Here is a 20,217-nt window from a genome sequence, read left to right on the forward strand (position 1 = left end):
TTCACTGGGTCTTTGTCAACCAACATTAACTACAAAGGGAACTGCTGTTTTAAAAGTCATAGTTTTGCTTTTTAGGCATGAGAATAACATAGGACTTTGGATAGAGAGAAATCAAAGGCTTTTAAAGATGCAGACAGACTGTCAGCTGAGAAGATGTTTCCTCTAAGTAGTATAGAGACAAAGCTCATTTAATTCCATCACATTCTTTCTAAAAGAGAATTTATGGCACATTATCTACCCTCTATTTGAGAATAGGTTTCCAAGGCTTGACAGTGACTTTTGTAGACAGGGAAAAGAAAATTCATTTTCAATTCATCTACATTATAGTTTTATCGAGAAAAAGTAGATTTTAAGTTTAAACCAACAAATACACTGAGGCTGCTATCACACTCTAAGGAATTTACCTTAATGTAGAAAACTCATGAAAATCAAAAATACACATTGTACGTAATGAAATATCCATCGCACACATCTACCAGTCAACTCAGTCTCAGTGATGATCCTTTGATAAAAGACCACTGTACCATAAGATAGAGTTCACTAAAAGTTGTGTGTTAAAACATTTTATGCCTTAGAAATACATTTTATTTGTATTAGACGCATATTTGACTATATATACACTGGTATGGGATGAGTAGACCTTTGTCTGCATAACATTTGGCTCCAAACATAGGCTTTATTGTTAACTAGGTAAAACAGAAGTTATTTTTATAAATTATATGCATAGTATTTATCATTGTATAAAATTGTATATACTCATAGAAAGCTGAAAGCTGTTATTACTGGATTATAAACTCAAAACCTATGATCCAGACATATTGGCTCCAAGCTAAAATTATTTTTTAAATATCTATTTCAGAAAATTTTATATTCATTCAACATTTTTAATCCTGCGAGTTATCCACCATTTCTTGACCACAAAGGAGTGAGTGCTGAGATCACATGGCAGCTTCTTATCTAATAGAATACCATTGTATACGAATCAGTAAAAACACCAGGAATGGGAATAACGACAAATATCTAAGTAAGTTGTGAAATCTAAGTACCTATTATAGGTGTTTTTAAGAACTCTTTGTAAGTGAATGCCAGAAGTAGACAAATTATTTAGTGGAAAATCCTATGTTCACATCAGTAAAATATTGCAGGCCAGAGATATCTTTTGATTTCTAATCTACTGTTTTATGTATTTTATATACAAAATATAGAAATTTCACAAGAAGTCAAACACAGTGATGCCATTTGCTATGTTTTATTTTGCTAGTAGCTTATTAAACATAACATGCAAATAATCAAAGAGAAACATACATGACTTAGAGTGAAAAATAATTCTAGAAAAGTTTCACTAGGTAAGTATGCAAATTCTTATGCTAAAAATACTTCTTTAAGTGCATGAGGCTTCATGTATTTTGCAATATTCTTGGCCTCAAAATCTACCACCTATTTTTTAACCAGACAAATTTGAATGTATCAAGATAATTTGGTGCAAGACAGTAAACATCCATATGTATTTAATCCAGGCTTTGGGGCACATGAAGATTTAAGGATTATAAAACTTGGCTGATTTCCATGCAACCAGTAAAAGGCTTTGCACATCATTTGACAGTAGAAATAAAAAAACACTAAATTTACAAATAAAGCATTGAGTTTGATGTCTATTCGTGTATATGTGTGTGTTCTTGTGATGAAATAGGCCTGCCTTTCATCTTTTCTTTAAAAAAAATAAATGTTTACAAAACATTTCCCTCAGATTTTAAAATTCATGGAAGTAATAAACAGTAATAAAATAGGGATACTATGAAAACTGACACACAGAAAAACATAATCATAAAATATTGTTCCAGGATACAGATATTAATTAAGAGTGATTTCGTTAGCAACACGTAGACATTCATACATATCCGGTGGAAGACTGGTTTCTGAGATGCGATTGCCATCCAAACGCAAATGCTTGATCTTGGAGTAGGATAATGGCCCCAGGATCTTGCAGAAGCTCTTTACGTCGAACTCTAAAAATTAAAGAAGATAAAACATTAATCATTTTTCAGTACACTGGCTCAAAACAATAAAAAATATTTATGTTTAATATATTATAAAATAGGACCTCTTCCCATTTAGAAAAGTCATATTATAGTATGTATTTGAATTTGCAACCATTAAAGTCATATTTCAGGCTACCGAATGGCACAGTAACATTTAGTAAAGAGTAATCATGGTAGATCAAGATACTCAGTGGAATATTTTAAATAACAGAACTTATTTTATTACTAGAAGTTGTTTTTAAAAAGGCATTCAATAAGTGTGTCATATTATCTAACAACTTTTTTGAAATAGTCTAACCTGAAGAAATATAAATGGATCCTGTTGTTGTATGAACAATCTCAATATAAGTACTCTTTGGTTTTGCAACTAAGAATAAGAAGTGTTAACTAGAAGATCTATAAAGAATTTTCTAGCAACCACACACCATGACCATGATAAAAATTCCAAGACAAAAACCAAATCATTCCAGCAATCACACACCATAACAATCATAAAAATTCTAAGGCAGAAACTTAATCATGGCATGTCCACCATCTGAACCCATGTTTTTTCTTTGTTTGTTTCTTTGTTTATTTTTGTCCATGGTCAAAAAGCTGCCACAAATGAAACACTGACTTACTTTGTAATAGAAACTAAGAGTGTTACTGAATTGGCTGACCTGTGTATATGCAGAAACTATGTTTGCCCATGTCTATTTTAGATTAACATTTTCAAGTCCTTTATCTTGTTTTCATTTTCAAACTCTAGTTAACAAAGACTTCAGTGGAACCCCAAACACACATGCTTTTTAAAATAACTCATCAGTTAACTACAGGGATTTTTCTATGGTGCCAACATTTGAGAAAGTGAGGAAAAATGGAAAGTAGATGGGCATAGTCCCATCTTGGAATTCTACCTCTGCCACTTACCCAGGTGGGCAACACTGGAACACTTACCTGATCTTGTTAGAAATAACACATCTATCTTACCGTGTTGCATGAAGATTAAATTAAGGTGTGTAGAGCACTTCACACAATACTAGTACATAGTATGTCCTAAATAATGACTAATATCCTTTTGATTTTGCTGTCTTTCCAAATTACTCTACACTAGGAAGATCTCTGATTGGGCTAATGCTTAGAGTTGCAAGTTTGAAATAGAAAACAGTTTGTTTTGGCTATATATATATTCCCTAATATTAGAAAAAAACATTAAGGGGAACTTTCTGTATTAAGTGAATGTGAAATGTTAATATAGATGATTATTATCTGGCAAAATAACCTAAACTGAGGTGATACGTAAAAAGACAATGAGAATACCTGACCAAATGTACAAAGATAAGGAAGAAAGAAAGGAAACTATTATGTTACCCTTTCAAATGACCACTATGTACTGGGCACTGTGGTTTCTATCTCAGCTTGTCACTGACAGGTCATTGGCCTTTCTCCCATAGACCTCTCTTCTCATCTTCCATACCAGCTCTTCCATCCTTTACTCATACAATGTATACCTTCAAATGTGCCTGCATCTGTATCCTTCTTTGTTTCGGAGAAAGAAGTAGCCCTGCTCTTGTGAATAATCTCTACCCACCAAATCTAATGTATTCCATCATCCCTTAAGCATCGTAAATTCCTTTAGCATTTTGGTCTGTCAGAGAGTATTCTTCCTCCTAACAACACATGTTTAAAATGAGGAATCACATGTGGCCACATAGTGAATTTTCCACTGGAAAAAACAAGAGGGGTTTAGCTGTGTTAGCCTGACTGTGTATTGTGTGACAGTCAAACAGCACCAACCCTTACCTTGGCTGCTTTTCAGAAACAGCAAAGAACATGTGGAGCTTCAGAGTTGGCGAGCATGGTCTTCTTTATGAAAACATTTAACCCTACTAGAGGTTATATGAAACTGGCAGAATTAACAAATATCATATGCATAAAGTATATTGTAATATTTTCTGACAGCAATAACTTTATTCAGCATGGCCAGAAAACCAATTTTCATCATGTAGAGATGTTCAAATTCAATAGATTATTTTGCAGACATTATTGCTTTATATGTGAATCAATGTTTCCTGCTTGATTTTTTCATTTAGAAAGCCTTATCTGTGAATCATGGTTTTTCTCTTCTACCAAGCTCTGCCAAAGATTAATGGCAGAGTTATCCTGGTAGGAAATGTGGATTTCAATTTCCCATTGGAATCTATACTGCTTAAGTTGAACAATGTCCCTGAAGACCAGATAAGTGCATAAACAGTCCAAATGCATCAGGTCAAACTTCATCCGGAAGATAAATGAAAAATAAAGAGAGGGGAAAGAGAAAGAGTGGAAATATCAAATGAGGGGCAGGATTGTACCCAAGAAAAAAAAGCTCTGTAATACTATTTTGTTTTCTAAAAAAAAAAAAAAAAAAAGATGTTAGAATCTCCCATCATATTTCTTTTTCTCCTTAATCTTCTTCACAGTCCTCCAGAGCACTGTGATGGTCACACACCACAACAGAGATAACAGAAGCAGATGATGATCATGACAGCAGAGTAACATGGTGAGTCCCAAGTAGTTGATATCAGGGAAGACCATGAGACTATATGGGGCCAGGCACGGTGGCTCATGCCTGTAATCCCAGTACTTTGGGAGGCCAAGGCAGATGGATCAGTTGAGGTCAGGAGTTTAAGAACAGCCCGGTTAACACGGTGAAACCCCATCTCTACTAAAATTACAAAAATTAGCCTGGTGGTGGTGGTGGCCTGAGGTGGGAGAATCACCTGAGCCTGCGGGGGGTGGAGGTTGCAATGAGCCAAGATTGCACGACCTCACTCCAGTCTGGGTGACAGAGTGAGACCCTGTCAAAAAAAAAAGAAGAAATAAAGAAAGAAAGAAAGAGAAAGAAAGAAAGAAAGAAAGAAAGAAAGAAAGAAAGAAAGAAGGAAGGAAGGAAGGAAGGAAGGAAGGAAGGAAGGAAGGAAGGAAGGAAGGAAGGAAGAAAGAAAGAAAGAAAGAAAGAGGGAAAGAAAGAAAGGAAGGAAGGAAGGAAGGGACCTCATTCCAGTCTGGGCGACAGAGTGAGACCCTGTCAAAGAAAAAGAAGAAAGAAAGAAAGAAAGACAGACAGAAAGAGAGAGAAAGAGAGAGAAAGAAAGAAAGAAAGAGAAAGAGAGAAAGAAAGAAAGAAAAAGAAAGAAAGAAAGAGAAAGAAAAAGAAAGAAAGGAGGAAAGAAAGAAAGAAAGAGAGAGAGGGAGGGAGGGAGGGACTATATGGGCTTCTTTGTGGCTATGGAGTTTGCCAACTGTGCCACTTTTGAACTCATTTCTTCCTCCCTCATCTAGATCTTTTCAAAAAATAAATGTAGGACACAAATCTAAGCCATAAAGGAGAAAATAATAAGAGATAGATATAAGGAGGTAACACAGCACGATGAATTGGCCCGGAATTTTTAGTTTGAAGACTTATATATTAAATTCTGTGAACTTAATTGTTCCTTATCTGGATACACCAAAGAAAAGCTGGATATTGGATATATGATTGAGCTAGAATTACTCTTTGTTTGAAGTAGAGGGATATTTTGTTGACATTTTTTTTTTCCAAGACAGAATCTGGCTGTCTCGCCCAGGCTTGAGTGCAGTGGCACGATCTCGGCTCACTGCAACCTCCGTCTCCCAGGTTCAAGCAATTCTCCTGGCTCAGCCTGCTGAGTAGCTGGGATTACAGGAGTGTGACACCACGCCTGGATAATTTTTGTATTTTTAGTAGAGATGGGGTTTCATCATGTTGGCCAGGCTGGTCTCAACTCCTGACCTGATGATCCGCCCACTTCGGCCTCCCAAAATGCTGGGATTACAGGTATGAGCCACCGCGCCCGGCCAACATTTTCTTTTTTTAATGGAGCCAGATGCAATACCTGTGTTGTGCAGCTCAGGTATTTAAACACTTGAGGACACATCAAACACAGGAACAGCTTTTTACTTACTCTCAAGTTGATTGACCTCCAGGTAATAGTTTTCAAGGTTTTCATTGACAGTTGGTATGTTTTTAAGCTTGTTATAAGACAGATCCAGCTCAACCAGGGATGACACATTGAAAGAATTTCCAGGTATTCCACTATCAGCCAGTTCATTGTGAGATAAACGCAGATACTGCAATGCATTAAAACGCTTGAAATACTCATCAGGGATGTTGCTGATCTTATTGTTGTCTAAGTAGAGAGTTAGAAGAGAGACAGGGAGACCAGAAGGCAGTTTGGCTATCTGATTGAAGCTCAAGTCAAGGTATTCGAGTGATTTAAGACCTTTAAAAGCAGCTGAAACAGCATCCTCTTTCAGCCGATTGTGTTGGAGATGGATGAAGGTCAGGTTTACCAATCCTTCAAAAGAGCCCAGCTTTGTGATCTTGTTATGAGTAAGCTGCAGATCCTCCAGAGATTTGGGAAGTGGGCCCACAGACTCTGTCAGGTTGTTGTGGTTTATATGCAGCTTCTTCAGTTGTTTCAATTTAGAGAAAACTCTCCCTTTTATCTTGGAGTTTTCTAGAAGGTTGTGATCTAGAATGAGCCACTGCAGATCAGTTACATTCTCAAAGGCCTTTTCATCAATATGGTCAATCTGGTTATTCCTAAGGTAAAGATACTTGATTCCAGGAGGCACCATTGGTACACTTTTCAATTTCAGCTCATCACAGTACATGGCACTTGGGTAACTTTCAGGGCAGTTACATTCTGGTGCACAGTTTGGTGATGATTGCCCATAAATTGATAGGGGAAAATCGTAATCATAGTACTGGCCACTGGTACCACCAATCAATGCCAGGAAGAGAGTAAATGCACTTAGAATCATTTTTGGCAAATGGTTTGAATCCTAAATAAAGATGAAACATTTATTAATTTAAAAAATATATACTTTCAAGAAAAAGACATTCAATTTGCAACATTAAATGCATTAGAAAATGTGCATTTTGTTATTTTATAGCTATTTTTAGTGCATCTAACGGCGTCTTTTAAATTTTTATTTAGGTATGAGGACAAAGGTGTATGTTTACAACTGGAGTGAGCAGGTTTCAGGTTAGATTGCGTACACGTGCGCCCCCTTCTGGGAGAGCCAGGCCTAATTGTTCCAGTCAATCTCTTCAGGCTCTTCCTTAATGAAATGCCTTCCTGTAAGAGGTTTCTGGGTGGTGTTCATTGACCACCGAATTAGACTACTGCTTCAGATCATCTCTCAAAAAACGAGAATGAGAAGACAGTTTTTAACTGTGTACTCTACCCTACCATTCGACATCATTAAAATGACTCATAAAGAAGATCCTTACGGGAATATGGGCAACCTGAGGTTTTGCTTGTATGTGGGAGGGAAATGGAAGGCACATTCCTTTAAAAGTGTCTGGTTATTGTTGGTTCTGAGGAAGGAGAACAGAATTCTTGGTGCTGGTGTGCATGCCTACTAGTTCATGTTGTGCTTAACATTCTACACTTTTCAAAATACATTGCAAAACTGTGTTCTGAAACTAATATTTCATAAATTAGCTATTTACTAAACAAAATATTAGTAATATTTAATAATTACTAATGTTTATCAGGAAAATGTCACACATTCTGAGGGTTTCTCTTTCTGGAAAGAGATTCAACAGGTAGTGAAAGATAGTATTTTCCAAGTTTTCAGTTAGAGTTATAGTCTCTCTCAATTACTCACAAGTTCTCTACTTTCTTCATGCCAAACTCGAAGATGCCGTTGTTTGCATATCTGGCTTTTAGTGGCCTCACAGAATGGTCGTGGGAGAGAGGTGTGACGTTTTTAAAGTTTGGATTTAATACTGGTATTAGAACTATCTAGTAAGTTATTCAATTGAGAATATGAATTTGAAATAATGTGTAACAGTTATCTTCTCATAGGAACATGTTTCTAAGGTGAGGCTCAAAAAAGTACATTTCAATGTCTTAGGTGCAGCAATTTAGATACGGGAAAATTATAATATAAGAGTTAGACTTTTATAGAGTGAACAGTTGTGGCTGAGGCAAAGTTGGTAGCCCTGGGAGATGAATCATTAATGTGAAGAAAGATCTACATTCTAATAGATAACTGAGAATATTATATCTTCCTATGAAAGTATGATTACAAGCTTTTGGATCAAACTAGTTTGGGATAAGCAGGATCTTTGGGGTTAGAAACTGAAAACGTCTTTTATTTGTTTTAATTTGAAATTATAAGACACTTTATTTCAGATCAGATGGAACGTTATAAAACAGCTTTTAGAAATACTTTGATTGCTGACATAATCTAACATGTAGCCAGATTCTCAGTAAATTACTCTCTAAGATTGTAATGGGGGCATTTAATTTTGCTGACAGAACTTGGCAATAATAATAATAGCATAGCACTAAAAAGAACGTGATGACATATTCCCAGAGTTATTTTAAGTTATAGAATGTAAATACTGTGAAGATTTGTCTTGCTTTATTAATAAGCTATTTTAAATTTACTATACACAAAAATATTTATGGTAACTATAATGTGAGTATTAAATAGTAATGAAAAATGCTTCCATGTTTTTTGGCAAAGTAAAAACAAGGATGCTGAATTGAATGAGAGTTTGTAACCATATAATGACTCCACTATGAGGCAAAATCACACTGTACTACCCTCAGTTTTTTCAAATACCTGTGGCTATAGAGAAAATGCTGTTTTCAAAAACAAAATCATTTCCCAGAACTTCTTTAAAAACTCATTCCTTAAGGCATATATCCAAGAAACAAATTTTTTAAATTAACAAAACAGAAATAAATAATCCATAAGAGTTTCTAAATCTTTTAGCTCATGTTTTATAACATAGAATGTTTATTGTAAATTATAACAAATTGTCACAATATGCTTATTAAAAGATATTTTGAATGCTGATTAAAATGACTTTTCTTTGCTCCATTGTTAGGGTCTAATACTAACATATATAACTAATTAGCATACATAACAAACATATTAATTTCTATATTTTTTCACTGTGTCTACTTTAACTATTTTCTCATTCTAACCTTGAAACTTTTTATAACTTCCCTTGCCAAGCAATACAGCATATACCGTATAAAATCTCAAATCTATAAATCATGGAAAACATATTAACAAAATGTGAAACTAAATGCTCAGAACTGTGGATTTGCTGTTGAATAGCGATTGGCAAAATTGCTCTGGAATTTTTCCTGTTCCTGTTACAAAAAACGCTGTCCCAAACAGTTAGCATCCCCAGTGCGATAGTTAAAACAGCACTTACCTTACTGTCTTGACACTGCTTTCGTTAATTCTTAAAGCAGATGCACTATGGACAAGAATCCACCAATATATGCTGTAAACTCTGTCAGGACAGAACTGGCTGCCAGATTCTGAGTGATACAAGAGCTGAAGGGGGGTGGGGAGACCCAGCCCAGTCACGCCAGTCTCTGAATGGAGTTATGTCATTGTGGGGATCTTGTGGTGTGGCATGTGAACACTGCTCTCTAACGAAGTGCAGGTGAACGTGGGGAGCAAGGACACCCCAGCTCATTCCCTATGGAATGGGAGAGAGATATGTGTTTAACTAGCTCAAATACCATAGCTTTTAACCAAGAATTGAGTCCTGCTTCAAATAAGGAAGCTCACTGTGAGAACATTTTTCTTACAAGCCTCTTTACATCTGTGGCTGTGGCAACAATTAAGTGCAATGTGCTCAGCCAACTATCATGTTTATCTAAAGATCACATAAATCATAAGCAGGGCAAATAATTTCAGGAAAACGCAAATGAACAGACTCAGAGGAATTGAATCCCTTTGCCTATCACTTTTGAAATCAATATTGATTTACTTGGACTAACTTAATTTTTTGGCTATGAGGGTAACTTACATTAGTTTTAAAAATATAAAATATGCTTCATATACACTTGGATACACACGATAAATATCAACATTTCGAGTTTACTTCTAATGCTAAGGAGACTCATTTTATGTTATTCAGGTCTGGAACCAATCAGCAAAGTCTTGCCTGTTTTTTATTTTGTGGATTTCATTTAGGAATTCACCCAAAACCTTACTTGGGGAGAGTATTCTATAGCTTAATGCCAAAAAACATAAAAGAACAGAGAAAAAAATAAATTTATACTAAAAATATCACAGGGCAATAATCTTTCATTCTCTCATTGCACGCTAGTAATTTTTTTTCAAAGTTAAAAGTTATTCAAAGTTATAATCTCCCAAAGGCCTGGCTGGATATATCTTTCATTATCAGCTCCTGATGCATGGTTTCAGCAAATGAGAGATGTACTTAAATCCTTGTCTATTTCTTTTTGTGATTTTATCAGATATATTTGTGAGATTTTTTTTCTAAAATGTTCATTTCCTCATGTTTATAAGAACTTTTACAACAATATATTTTAATATAAGTTGTCACATTGTATTTTTGTCTTTAAAAATAACTATATCACAATTTAGCAGTGAGACTTGTGGAAAATTAACTCCATGACTAATACTGCATTTGCCCGAAAAAAAGACTATTAGAATAAATGGCTTATTTTTGTAATAGCAGTGTTCAAAAACAAAAAGTAATCTTCTTGAAAGTAACTAATGGAATTGTAAGATGATTCATAAGCATAACATTTTTCCTAATATTATTTTAAGAAAATTATTGATAGGCCTCAGTTTCAACAAAGTAACTGAATAAATTTATAAGGACTTAAGAAAAAAAGACAAATAAATCAATCAAATATAATTAAGTGATCTTGTTATAAGAGGATTCTTAAAACAATGCTAAGTATTAATTTTGAGTGTATCAAATTCTATAATCTGAGCTCTTGTTAGAAAAATTCCACCTATCCATTCCTTAAGATTTTTCTTTATAAAGCAATATATGTGTTGTGGTATTTGTAACAGACCTCAAATGCATTACATTGGATTTAGCTCATTGTAGAGTCTTGTCAACATATACTTTTTAATAAAATCAGTTCTGTGAGACCAATAATTGAATAATTTTGTGTGTTTCAGAGCATATTTTCAGGGTCCATTAGAAAGAAATGAAATTAACATTTATAGTGGATCTAATATATTCCATGATTTATACTCAGAGTTTTCACATTTCTTCCTTTAAATTTCATACATTAAAATTCCTATGGTATGTTTTACTACTCTATTTTCAGGACTATAAATGGAGAGTCAGAAAGTCTCATTCATTTGCTAAAAGTCACCTAACAAGTAAATGTAAGAATAAAACCATGAACATCTTCACTCATTGGGAAGAGGGTGAACAGGATGGAGCTGAGACAATGTAGTTCACTCAATCAGCTTAAAATACTTTATAGACAATGTTACTATCAGTTGAGAAAAAGCAGAAATATTAAATAGGCAATAGTTATTTAAAAAGTCAAATGTTAATTAAGCAATAGTTTATTTCCTTTTACATTACACACTAACACATACATGCGTAGCCACATCCACATCTCAGAACTTTTGGGTAACGTATAAACATTCCATCCTGGCCAATGGTGATTCACATCACTGGTGATAAAGAGCATTGGAGGCTGAATGGGTTTCATCATAATACAGGTTAAAATGATGGGAGTTCTCATTGTTCACCTCCCACTTATGAGTGAGAACATGGGGAACAATACACACCGGGGTCTGTCGGGGGTTGGTGGGCACGGGGAGGGACAGCATTAGGAAAGATACCTAATGCATGCGGGGCTTAAAACCCAGATGATGGGTCAATAGCGGCAGCAAACCACCATGGCAAATGTACAACTAAGCAACAAACCTGCACATTCTGCACATGTATCCCGGAACTTAAATTAAAAAGAAAAAAGAAAGATGGAATTGCCCTCTTCAGCCCAGGGACTGGATTCCCTGTTACCTGAGACCAGCAAGGATGATAAAGTATGTTATGACTGTTTCACCCACCGTGTTCTGAACCCAGCCCTGGACTTACAAGGGAAAAGAATAAATTAAGTATTCCACCCCAGAGATAACTATCCTTTGGTATATCTTCTTAATGTGTGTATATCAACATAAACACACAGACAATTTGGTTTTCACATATATCATAACATTATGCTTACAGTGCAGACCCATTTTCATATAACAGTAAATCATTGATGTTTTTCTATATCATTAAATATCATTCTCTACTGTCATTTTTATTTGCTACATGAAATTCTGTTATATGGATATACCATAATGTAGTTGTTATTGAACACTTGATTTCTCTTAAAATTTGCAAAGCACTATCACATAAAATAGACTTTTAATCTTTAAATTGGTTGTACCTGCTTTGTCTATTCTGCTTATCTCAAAAGATACATTTTAAATGAAAGCATATTTTGAATAAATGGTTTGTGCTTTCAAATCATACAGTAGAGTGGATTTGAATTTTTTTCTTTTATCACAACAATCTAATTCCCATTCTTAATTTTAGCATCTTACAAGTCATGAAACTATCTTTTATTTACATAGTCCTTATACTCATAGCTGTATGTATTTTTAAACTTACTCTACAATTGCTTTTATTTTTCTTAGTATCTTACATGACAAGTACATTTTTGGAATTATCAATGATATGGTTTATTATATGTTTTTCATTAATAAGTGTGCATTATAAGAGTAATATATATAAATTGGAACACTGTACCAAAACATTAACCAGCATAGCAGTATATAAGGTTAAATGTGAAATAACCCCTGCCTTAACTAACTCTCCAATTTCACTTTCTATAAGTAATTGTTGTTTAGACTTTATTAATTCAGATGTTTCAGACATGTCTTACATACACAAGAGAATTTCATTCCTCTTTCCTCTTTTATGGCAGCCTATGAGATAACTCAGACAGTTCAGAACTCAGATAACTTCTTCACTTAGGTAAGTGCACAGTCATAAATTTGCTTTTGGGAGAAATTCCTCTTTTCTCATCATAAGCAATGCTGTATTGAACAAGTTTTGTGCAAGATAGCTTAAGGAAAATCCCAAAAGTAAGTGGGCTTTCTGGAGAACACAAATTTGTACACATATTTAAAAATTTTGTAATTATTACCTAATTACCTCCAAAATGTTGTTCTGCTTATCACTCCCATCAATGGTAGATGAGAATACAGTTTTTCACCAGTCATTCATGAAGTTTGAATATGATCAAGCTTAAAATATCTATGATCTAATTGTTAAAGTTTTATTTCTTAAATAATATCTGGTAGTGCCAGTCTCCCTTCTTTATTCCTTAAGTGTAGGCTTATCAAACCTTAAAGCATCTGACCATGGGTAAACTCCCTGATGCCATTTTCTTTCCTCCTTCTGCCTTACATTCTAGCCATTTTGGCCTTTACCCAGGACCTGATATATGAGAAGTCTGTTCCTACTTCAGTTCCTTTACCAGCTGTTCTCTTTGACTGAAATGCTCTTCCCACAGACTAGCGTTTCTCAAACATTTTGCCTACAGGACTCTATGTACTTAAAATTTGTTGATGTTTTGAGGACCCCAAAGATGTATGTGGAGTCCATCTACCAGTGTGTATCACATTCAAAATTAAAACTGAGAAATATTTTAAAGCATTTAAGTAATTCATTATGATAAAAATAACAAGTCCATGCCTTGTTAATATAAATACCATTTTTGTGAAAATATTAACATGTTCCAGAAAAAAACAATGAGAAAAATGCTATTGCCTTATATATTTGCATACCTATTTAATGTATGTCTGAAGTTAGCTGGATTTTTATGTCTACTCCCTTGTTCAATCTGTTAAGATATATTGCTTTGATTGATGCATATAATGAAAAACTCACCCTACATAAATATTTAATTGAGAAAACAAGCATTATTAGCAGCCTTTTTAGGTAATTTCAACTCAATTTAATTCCATTTAAATTCCAACTCAATTTCAACTCAATTATCTCAGAAGTAAGCATTGAATTTTACCAGAAGCCACAGGACATCTGAAAATGACGTTGTTCTGATAGCTAGTAGAAGGTCTGCTTGTGTGTTCTGACTTTTTCCAGAATTTTCTATAGTTATGATTTTCAAATATAAATGTGTTTTCAATGACTCAGCTTGTTCTCGGTGACACTACTGTATTCCTATTTATCTTTGTTATGTCTGCTTTTATTTCTGCAATCTAGTTATTGTCCAATAAATCACTATTTTGTAATCTTTATAGTCTTGTTTTGGAATAGTATTTTTATTTTTTTTCAACTACTCTTCTTTTTGAAGAACAATCAGAACTCATCAAGTGGTAGTTTCTCAAAGGCTAGTTGCAATGTGGTATTTAAAATTACATCAAGGAAGGTTTTCTACTATTTCCAAATTATAATTTTTGCTCGAAAGTTTAAATTTTGCCAACTACTGTCAGTTTTCTTGAAACAAAAAATACGCTTTATTTTTTGAGAGTATATTTACCAAATACTCTACTCTGACAAACCACACTTTTAATTAAAAATGGGTTCCAGAAAAAAAGTGGCTAGTTCAACCAGAGTCAGCTGTAGATTTGTCCATTTGTAAGGCAAAAGTACAATCCACAGATATGGTATTAATTCAATCTTCATGTCTTCAATAAATCTTTATTTTGATTAATTACTGTATCATTGGAAAGTAGCTCACTATGATTTATTTTGCTGACTTTTTGTCCAGCAGACATTCAGCAAGGATTTTGTAGTCCTCAGCGTTTGTGCGTATTTCTCAGACCATGCAATTTGCTTTATCTAGTAAAATGGTCAGTGGCTTTGCAATTTCCAGTTTGAAAGCTATAACAAATAATTTTTGGCTTTTAGAGTCCATTACATCTACAGTTAACTATTTAGCTCATTTTTCTTTAAAATCTGAATGATTGGTCTCAAAATGTTGCTAGAATTCAGTTGTTACCTTAAAAATATTTAAAATGTTTTGTTGTATAAGATAAAATAATCAAATTATTAATATATGCAATTAAAAGGTAAATATTATTTCATTATTTATTAATAATATTTATTAATATTATTTATTGATTTTCATTATATTTCTGTTGCCTATTTTAATTTTCACTTACTTTCTTTGGAGAAGGGTGCTCTTTCCCATAATTCAGAAAACTCCTTCATATATGAATTTTGTGCAGTGTAGCTATGGGTTAAGAAAAAAGTCTTCTATCTCCCTTTTGGAAGATAATGTGTTTTTTTCATTTTGTTTTGTTTTTTTGAGATGGAGTCTTGTTCTGTTGCCCAGGCTGGAGTGCAGGGAAGCAATCTCTGCTCACTGCAACCTCAGCCTCCAGGGTTCAAGCAATTCTCCTTAGCCTCCCGAGTAGCTGGGACTACAGGTGCCTGTTACCATGCCTGACTAATTTTTGTATTTTTAGTAGAGACCGGGTATCTCCATGTTGGCCAGGCTGGTCTCAAACTCCTGACCTCAGGTGATCCACCTACCTCAGCTTCCCAAAGTGCTGGGATTACAGGCATGAGCCACTGCCCCTGGCCTCATTTTTTAAATATAAGAAGAATATATTATAATTTTTTATCATTGAATATAACGTTAAATTCAAAATAAAAATATGTTAAATAAAATTTAAAGAGTTAGCAAAATTTGAACAAATAAAAATAGTATTACAAAACAAGCCTGCAAAGATTACAAAAGAATGATTTATTGGACAATAACTAGGTTGCACAAATAATAGCAGAGATAAACAAAGATAAATAGGAATATATAGTGTTACTGAGAACAAACTGAGTTAACCACGAAAAGCACATTTGTATTCCAATATCGTGACTACAGAAAATTCTAGAAAAAATAAAGATAAGCAATTATTCTACCAGCCATCAGAAAAATAACATCGTCACATGTCACATGGTTTTCGGAAAACCCCATTGTTCACTTCTGAGATAACTAAAGTGAAAAGTACAAATAACATCTTAATATTATCAGAAAAATATTTTTTCATTTTGGACTTCCTGAAAGGGTCCCAAGGTTCATGATACACACTTAGTGAACTGTTGCCCTGGACTGTTTTATCATTGGCTGCTTCTCATTTAGGTCTCTGCATCCTCAGACAGGCTTTTGAACCACAAAATCTGAAGTAGTCTTAGAGCCTGCTTCAGTTATTCTCTACCATTTTAATATATTATAATTTCTTATCATTTGCCACTCTTGGAAATTGTATTAATATTTAGTATATTTATTAATCATTTATTTTTTAACTTTGACCCTCGTAGTATGTCACTTCCATGAAAATAAAGACTTGATCTGTCCCTTAGGCTTGACACAAGGTAGGCTCTCCACACATATTTGTTGAAGGAAAATATTCTAAAATATTTTTCCAGAATATTGCTTGTGATCCTTCATTTGTCTATATTTTTAGATGAATTTCCATATAAATTTTGTTATAGCAAAAACAATATAATCATATTTGAATGCAGTCACACTGATTTTATAGGTTATCTTAAAAAAGTCGACAACTTTATTATATTGTGTTTTGACATCCAAGGGTAGATTGTCTTTGTATTCATCTGTGTGTTTGTGAACATCTAGCTTTTAATTGCACCTGAATAATAAATTAATTAACTTTTGAAAACTCCATACTATGCCAGAATCATAATGGAATATGGATCCCACTTTAAGTATTAAATAATTTAAAATGATATATTTTTAATCTTTTCTTCAGGTTCAGACTATTTTATTTTAATCAATGAGCCAGCCAAACCTGGAAGATATAGTCCTATGATAGCTGATGCTGGTAAAGGTTTCAATTTTGTTGTACAGGATAAGCAAGAAAAAATTAAACTTCTCTTTATTTCACATAAAAGCAAGTAAAGCACAAGAAATATGCCCATAACAGTTACAGTCTTCTTTCAGACTTCAAACCCAGGTGTTTCTCTGACGTGTGCTTTGAAGCTCTCATAGCAGATAAACACCACCGTATGTGAAGCCTGTCTGCCAGATGTTAAGGTGTGATATGTTTTGATTATCATGTACATAATAATTACACATAGCCTGGGATTTAATTCAAATTAAATAGGAAGATGTGTAATATATTATTTCAAATATGAAAATAAAAAGTACATACAAATTGCACTATACCAACTACAAATAGAAAAGTGATGACATCAGACATTCTGCCTTCTTCTGTCCCCTAGTAATCAGCGAGTGTATATGTAATTAGTGAATACATTCTAGCAGTTAAGACTTCTTTACAACACATGTACTGTGTGATCTTAGGCAATCCACTTAGCCTTAGTTTGTTTATCACTAAAACAAGAATGGTCATGTTCCTACCTCATAAATCTTTCCTCGTGAGTTTAAATGAGTTACTGGATGTGAAATCCTTGAATAATCCCTTGCATAAGGTAAGCATTCAATAAATGTTAGTTATTATTACTGTTATAGAGATCCATCATTTTCAGCATGTATGAAAGAGAATAACAAGGACAGTGTTGCATTGTATAGGAGCAACAAATTCCCCGAGATCAGAATCTTTGCTTCTATGCCTTTCCTTGTCTGCTCTGCAGCTATCGCTCTCCACGTACATAAACTCTTTAAATCTCATTTTCCACTTTCACAAAATGGAATTAATTACCTTTATCATGTGGGTGTTGAGTATTAAATGAGTTGACACATTAAGCACTGAAAGCATTGTAAGCATATAGTGATTTATTTTATGTAAGTTGAAACATACAAATTATGTTTACATAAATTACATTTAATAACATATTAATATTTATAAATATATGCCTGATATTTATACTAATATTTACACTTAAAAAGTTATAAAACCAAATAAAAATAACAACTTGTCATAAATGTTATAAATAAAGTAATGAGCAGGCAGTGAGGGAGAATAAAAGGTTGAGAAAGCAGAGAAGGCCTCCCGCTAGGATAAACCGATATTTAAACTGGATACGGAAAGATGAGAAAGCAGAAGAAACGATGTTCAATGTAGAGGTTTCAGGATTTTGAATGGGGGCTGGATGGTAAAAGCTTGGTGGTTGAGCGGCATGAAAATTGTTATTACACATGTAATGATAATGGGTTCATGGAAGTCATTCAGGGCATACTATAGCTATGGATTTTGGATTTTTAAGTGTTTTAGGATGCTAGTGATTATAAGCAGTAGAGTCACAAGAGGAATCAGGAAGTCAAAATGGGACACAACAGTATTAGTCCAGGCAAGAAATGAAGATAATGGCTTGGACTAGAGAGGTGACATTAAAGATGTATAGAACTTAGAATACGCAATTGCAATGTAATCAAGTGTAGGAAAAAATAGGCAAAGCTTCTACTCCACCCTCTGAAGTTTGCTGGAAGTGAATTAACAATAGGCAGATTAATAGGAGAAAAACATGTACAAACTTGCTAATGTGCATAGAGCAAAATCACAGGAAAGTGATTATCAAATAACCCAATGAGGTCCAGTTGCTTATACACCCTTCTTCATGAGTAAAGGAGAGATGACAGTAATGTGGCAATTTTTAGAAGTACTGAATTATTTTTAGGGAGAATTAATGGACCAGTAGGCAGACATTTTCTTGGAAATGAATCTCTTAAGAAATTTAGGGGGAGGAGCCAAGATGGCCAAATAGGAACAGCTCCGGTCTACAGCTCCCAGCGCGAGCAACGCAGAAGACCGGTGATTTCTGCATTTCCATCTGAGGTACCGTGTTCATCTCACTAGGGAGTGCCAGAGAGTGGGCGCAGGTCAGTGGGTGAGTGCACTGTGCGCCAGCCGAAGCAGGGGCGAGGCATTGCCTCACTCGGGAAGCACAAGGGGTCAGGGAGTTCCCTTTCCAGGGGTGACAAACGGCACCTGGAAAATCGGGCCACTCCCACCCGAGTACTGTGCTTTTCCGACGGGCTTAGGAAACGGTGCACCAGGAGAATATAGCCCACACCTGGCTCAGAGGGTCCTACGCCCACAGAGTCTCACTGATTGCTAGCACAGCAGTCAGAGACCAAACAGCAAGTCGGCAGCGAGGCTGGGGGAGGGGCGCCCGCCATTGCCCAGGCTCGCTTAGGTAAACAAAGCAGCCTGGAAGCTTGAACTGGGTGGAGCCCACCACAGCTCAAGGAGGCCTGCCTGCCTCTGTAGGCTCCACCTCTGGGGGCAGGGCACAGACAAACAAAAAGACAGCAGTAACCTCTGCAGACTTAAATGTCCCTGTCTGACAGCTTTGAGGAGAGCAGTGGTTCTCCCAGCACGCAGCTGGAGATCTGAGAACGGGCTGACTGCCTCCACAAGTGGGTCCCTGACCCCTGACCCCCGAGCAGCCTAACTGGGAGGGACCCCCCAGCAGGGGCAGACTGACACCTCACACGGCTGGCCAGGTACTCCAACAGACTTGCAGCTGAGGGTCCTGTCTGTTAGAAGGAAAATTAACAGAAAGGACACCCACACCAAAAACCCATCTGTACATCACCATCATCAAAGACCAAAAGTAGATAAAACCACAAAGATGGGGAAAAAACAGAGCAGAAAAACTGGAAACTCTAAAAAGCAGAGTACCTCTCCTCCTCCAAAGGAACGCAGTTCCTCACCAGCAACGGAACAAAGCTGGACGGAGAATGACTTCGACGAGCTGAGAGAAGAAGGCTTCAGACGATAAAATTACTCCAAGCTACGGGAGGATATTCAAACCAAAGGCAAAGAAGTTGAAAACTTTGAAAAAAATTTAGAAGAATGTATAACTAGAATAACCAATACAGAGAAGTGCTTAAAGGAGCTGATGGAGCTGAAAACCAAGGCTCGACAACTACGTGAAGAATGCAGAAGCCTCAGGAGCCGATGCGATCAAATGGAAGAAAGGGTATCAGCCCTGGAAGATGAAATGAATGAAATGAAGCGAGAAGGGAAGTTTAGAGAAAAAAGAATAAAAAGAAACGAGCAAAGCCTCCAAGAAATGTGGGACTATGTGAAAAGACCAAATCTATGTCTGATTGGTGTACCTGAAAGTGACGGGGAGAATGGAAACAAGTTGGAAAACACTCTGCAGGATATTATCCAGGAGAACTTCCCCAATCTAGCAAGGCAGGCCAACATTCAGATTCAGGAAATACAGAGAACGCCACAAAGATACTCCTCGAGAAGAGCAACTCCAAGACACATAATTGTCAGATTCACCAAAGTTGAAATGAAGGAAAAAATGTTAAGGGCAGCCAGAGAGAAAGGTCAGGTTACCATCAAAGGGAAGCCTATCAGACTAACAGCGGATCTCTCGGCAGAAACCCTACAAGCCAGAAGAGAGTGGGGGCCAATATTC

At 35.3% G+C, this 20,217-nt stretch overlaps 1 protein-coding gene across 1 annotated transcript; it reads right to left on the reverse strand.

Annotated features, from left to right (window-relative positions):
* Positions 1-1,233: 1,233 nt before the first annotated feature.
* LUM (lumican) lies at positions 1,234-9,705 on the reverse strand. The gene is made up of 3 exons (XM_054445100.2): positions 9,268-9,705; positions 5,984-6,866; positions 1,234-2,006 (listed from the first exon to the last, which is right to left on the reverse strand). Exons 2-3 carry the CDS (start codon positions 6,843-6,845, stop codon positions 1,852-1,854), a joined length of 1,017 nt encoding a protein of 338 aa, XP_054301075.1. The 5' UTR covers positions 6,846-6,866; positions 9,268-9,705; the 3' UTR covers positions 1,234-1,851.
* Between the last annotated feature and the right edge of the window lie 10,512 nt (positions 9,706-20,217).

Source organism: Pongo pygmaeus, chromosome 10 (assembly GCF_028885625.2).
Source record: "Pongo pygmaeus isolate AG05252 chromosome 10, NHGRI_mPonPyg2-v2.0_pri, whole genome shotgun sequence".
In the NCBI taxonomy this organism is placed as follows: Eukaryota; Metazoa; Chordata; class Mammalia; order Primates; family Hominidae; genus Pongo; species Pongo pygmaeus.

Coding starts and splice junctions, on each gene's coding strand:
- LUM (XM_054445100.2), bottom strand. CDS start 6,845: ATGATTCTAAGTGCATTTACTCTCTTCCTGGCATTGATTGGTGGTACC. Junction 2,007..5,983: donor GGAGGTCAATCAACTTGAGA/GTAAGTAAAAAG, acceptor TTTAATTTTTAG/AGTTCGACGTAAAGAGCTTC.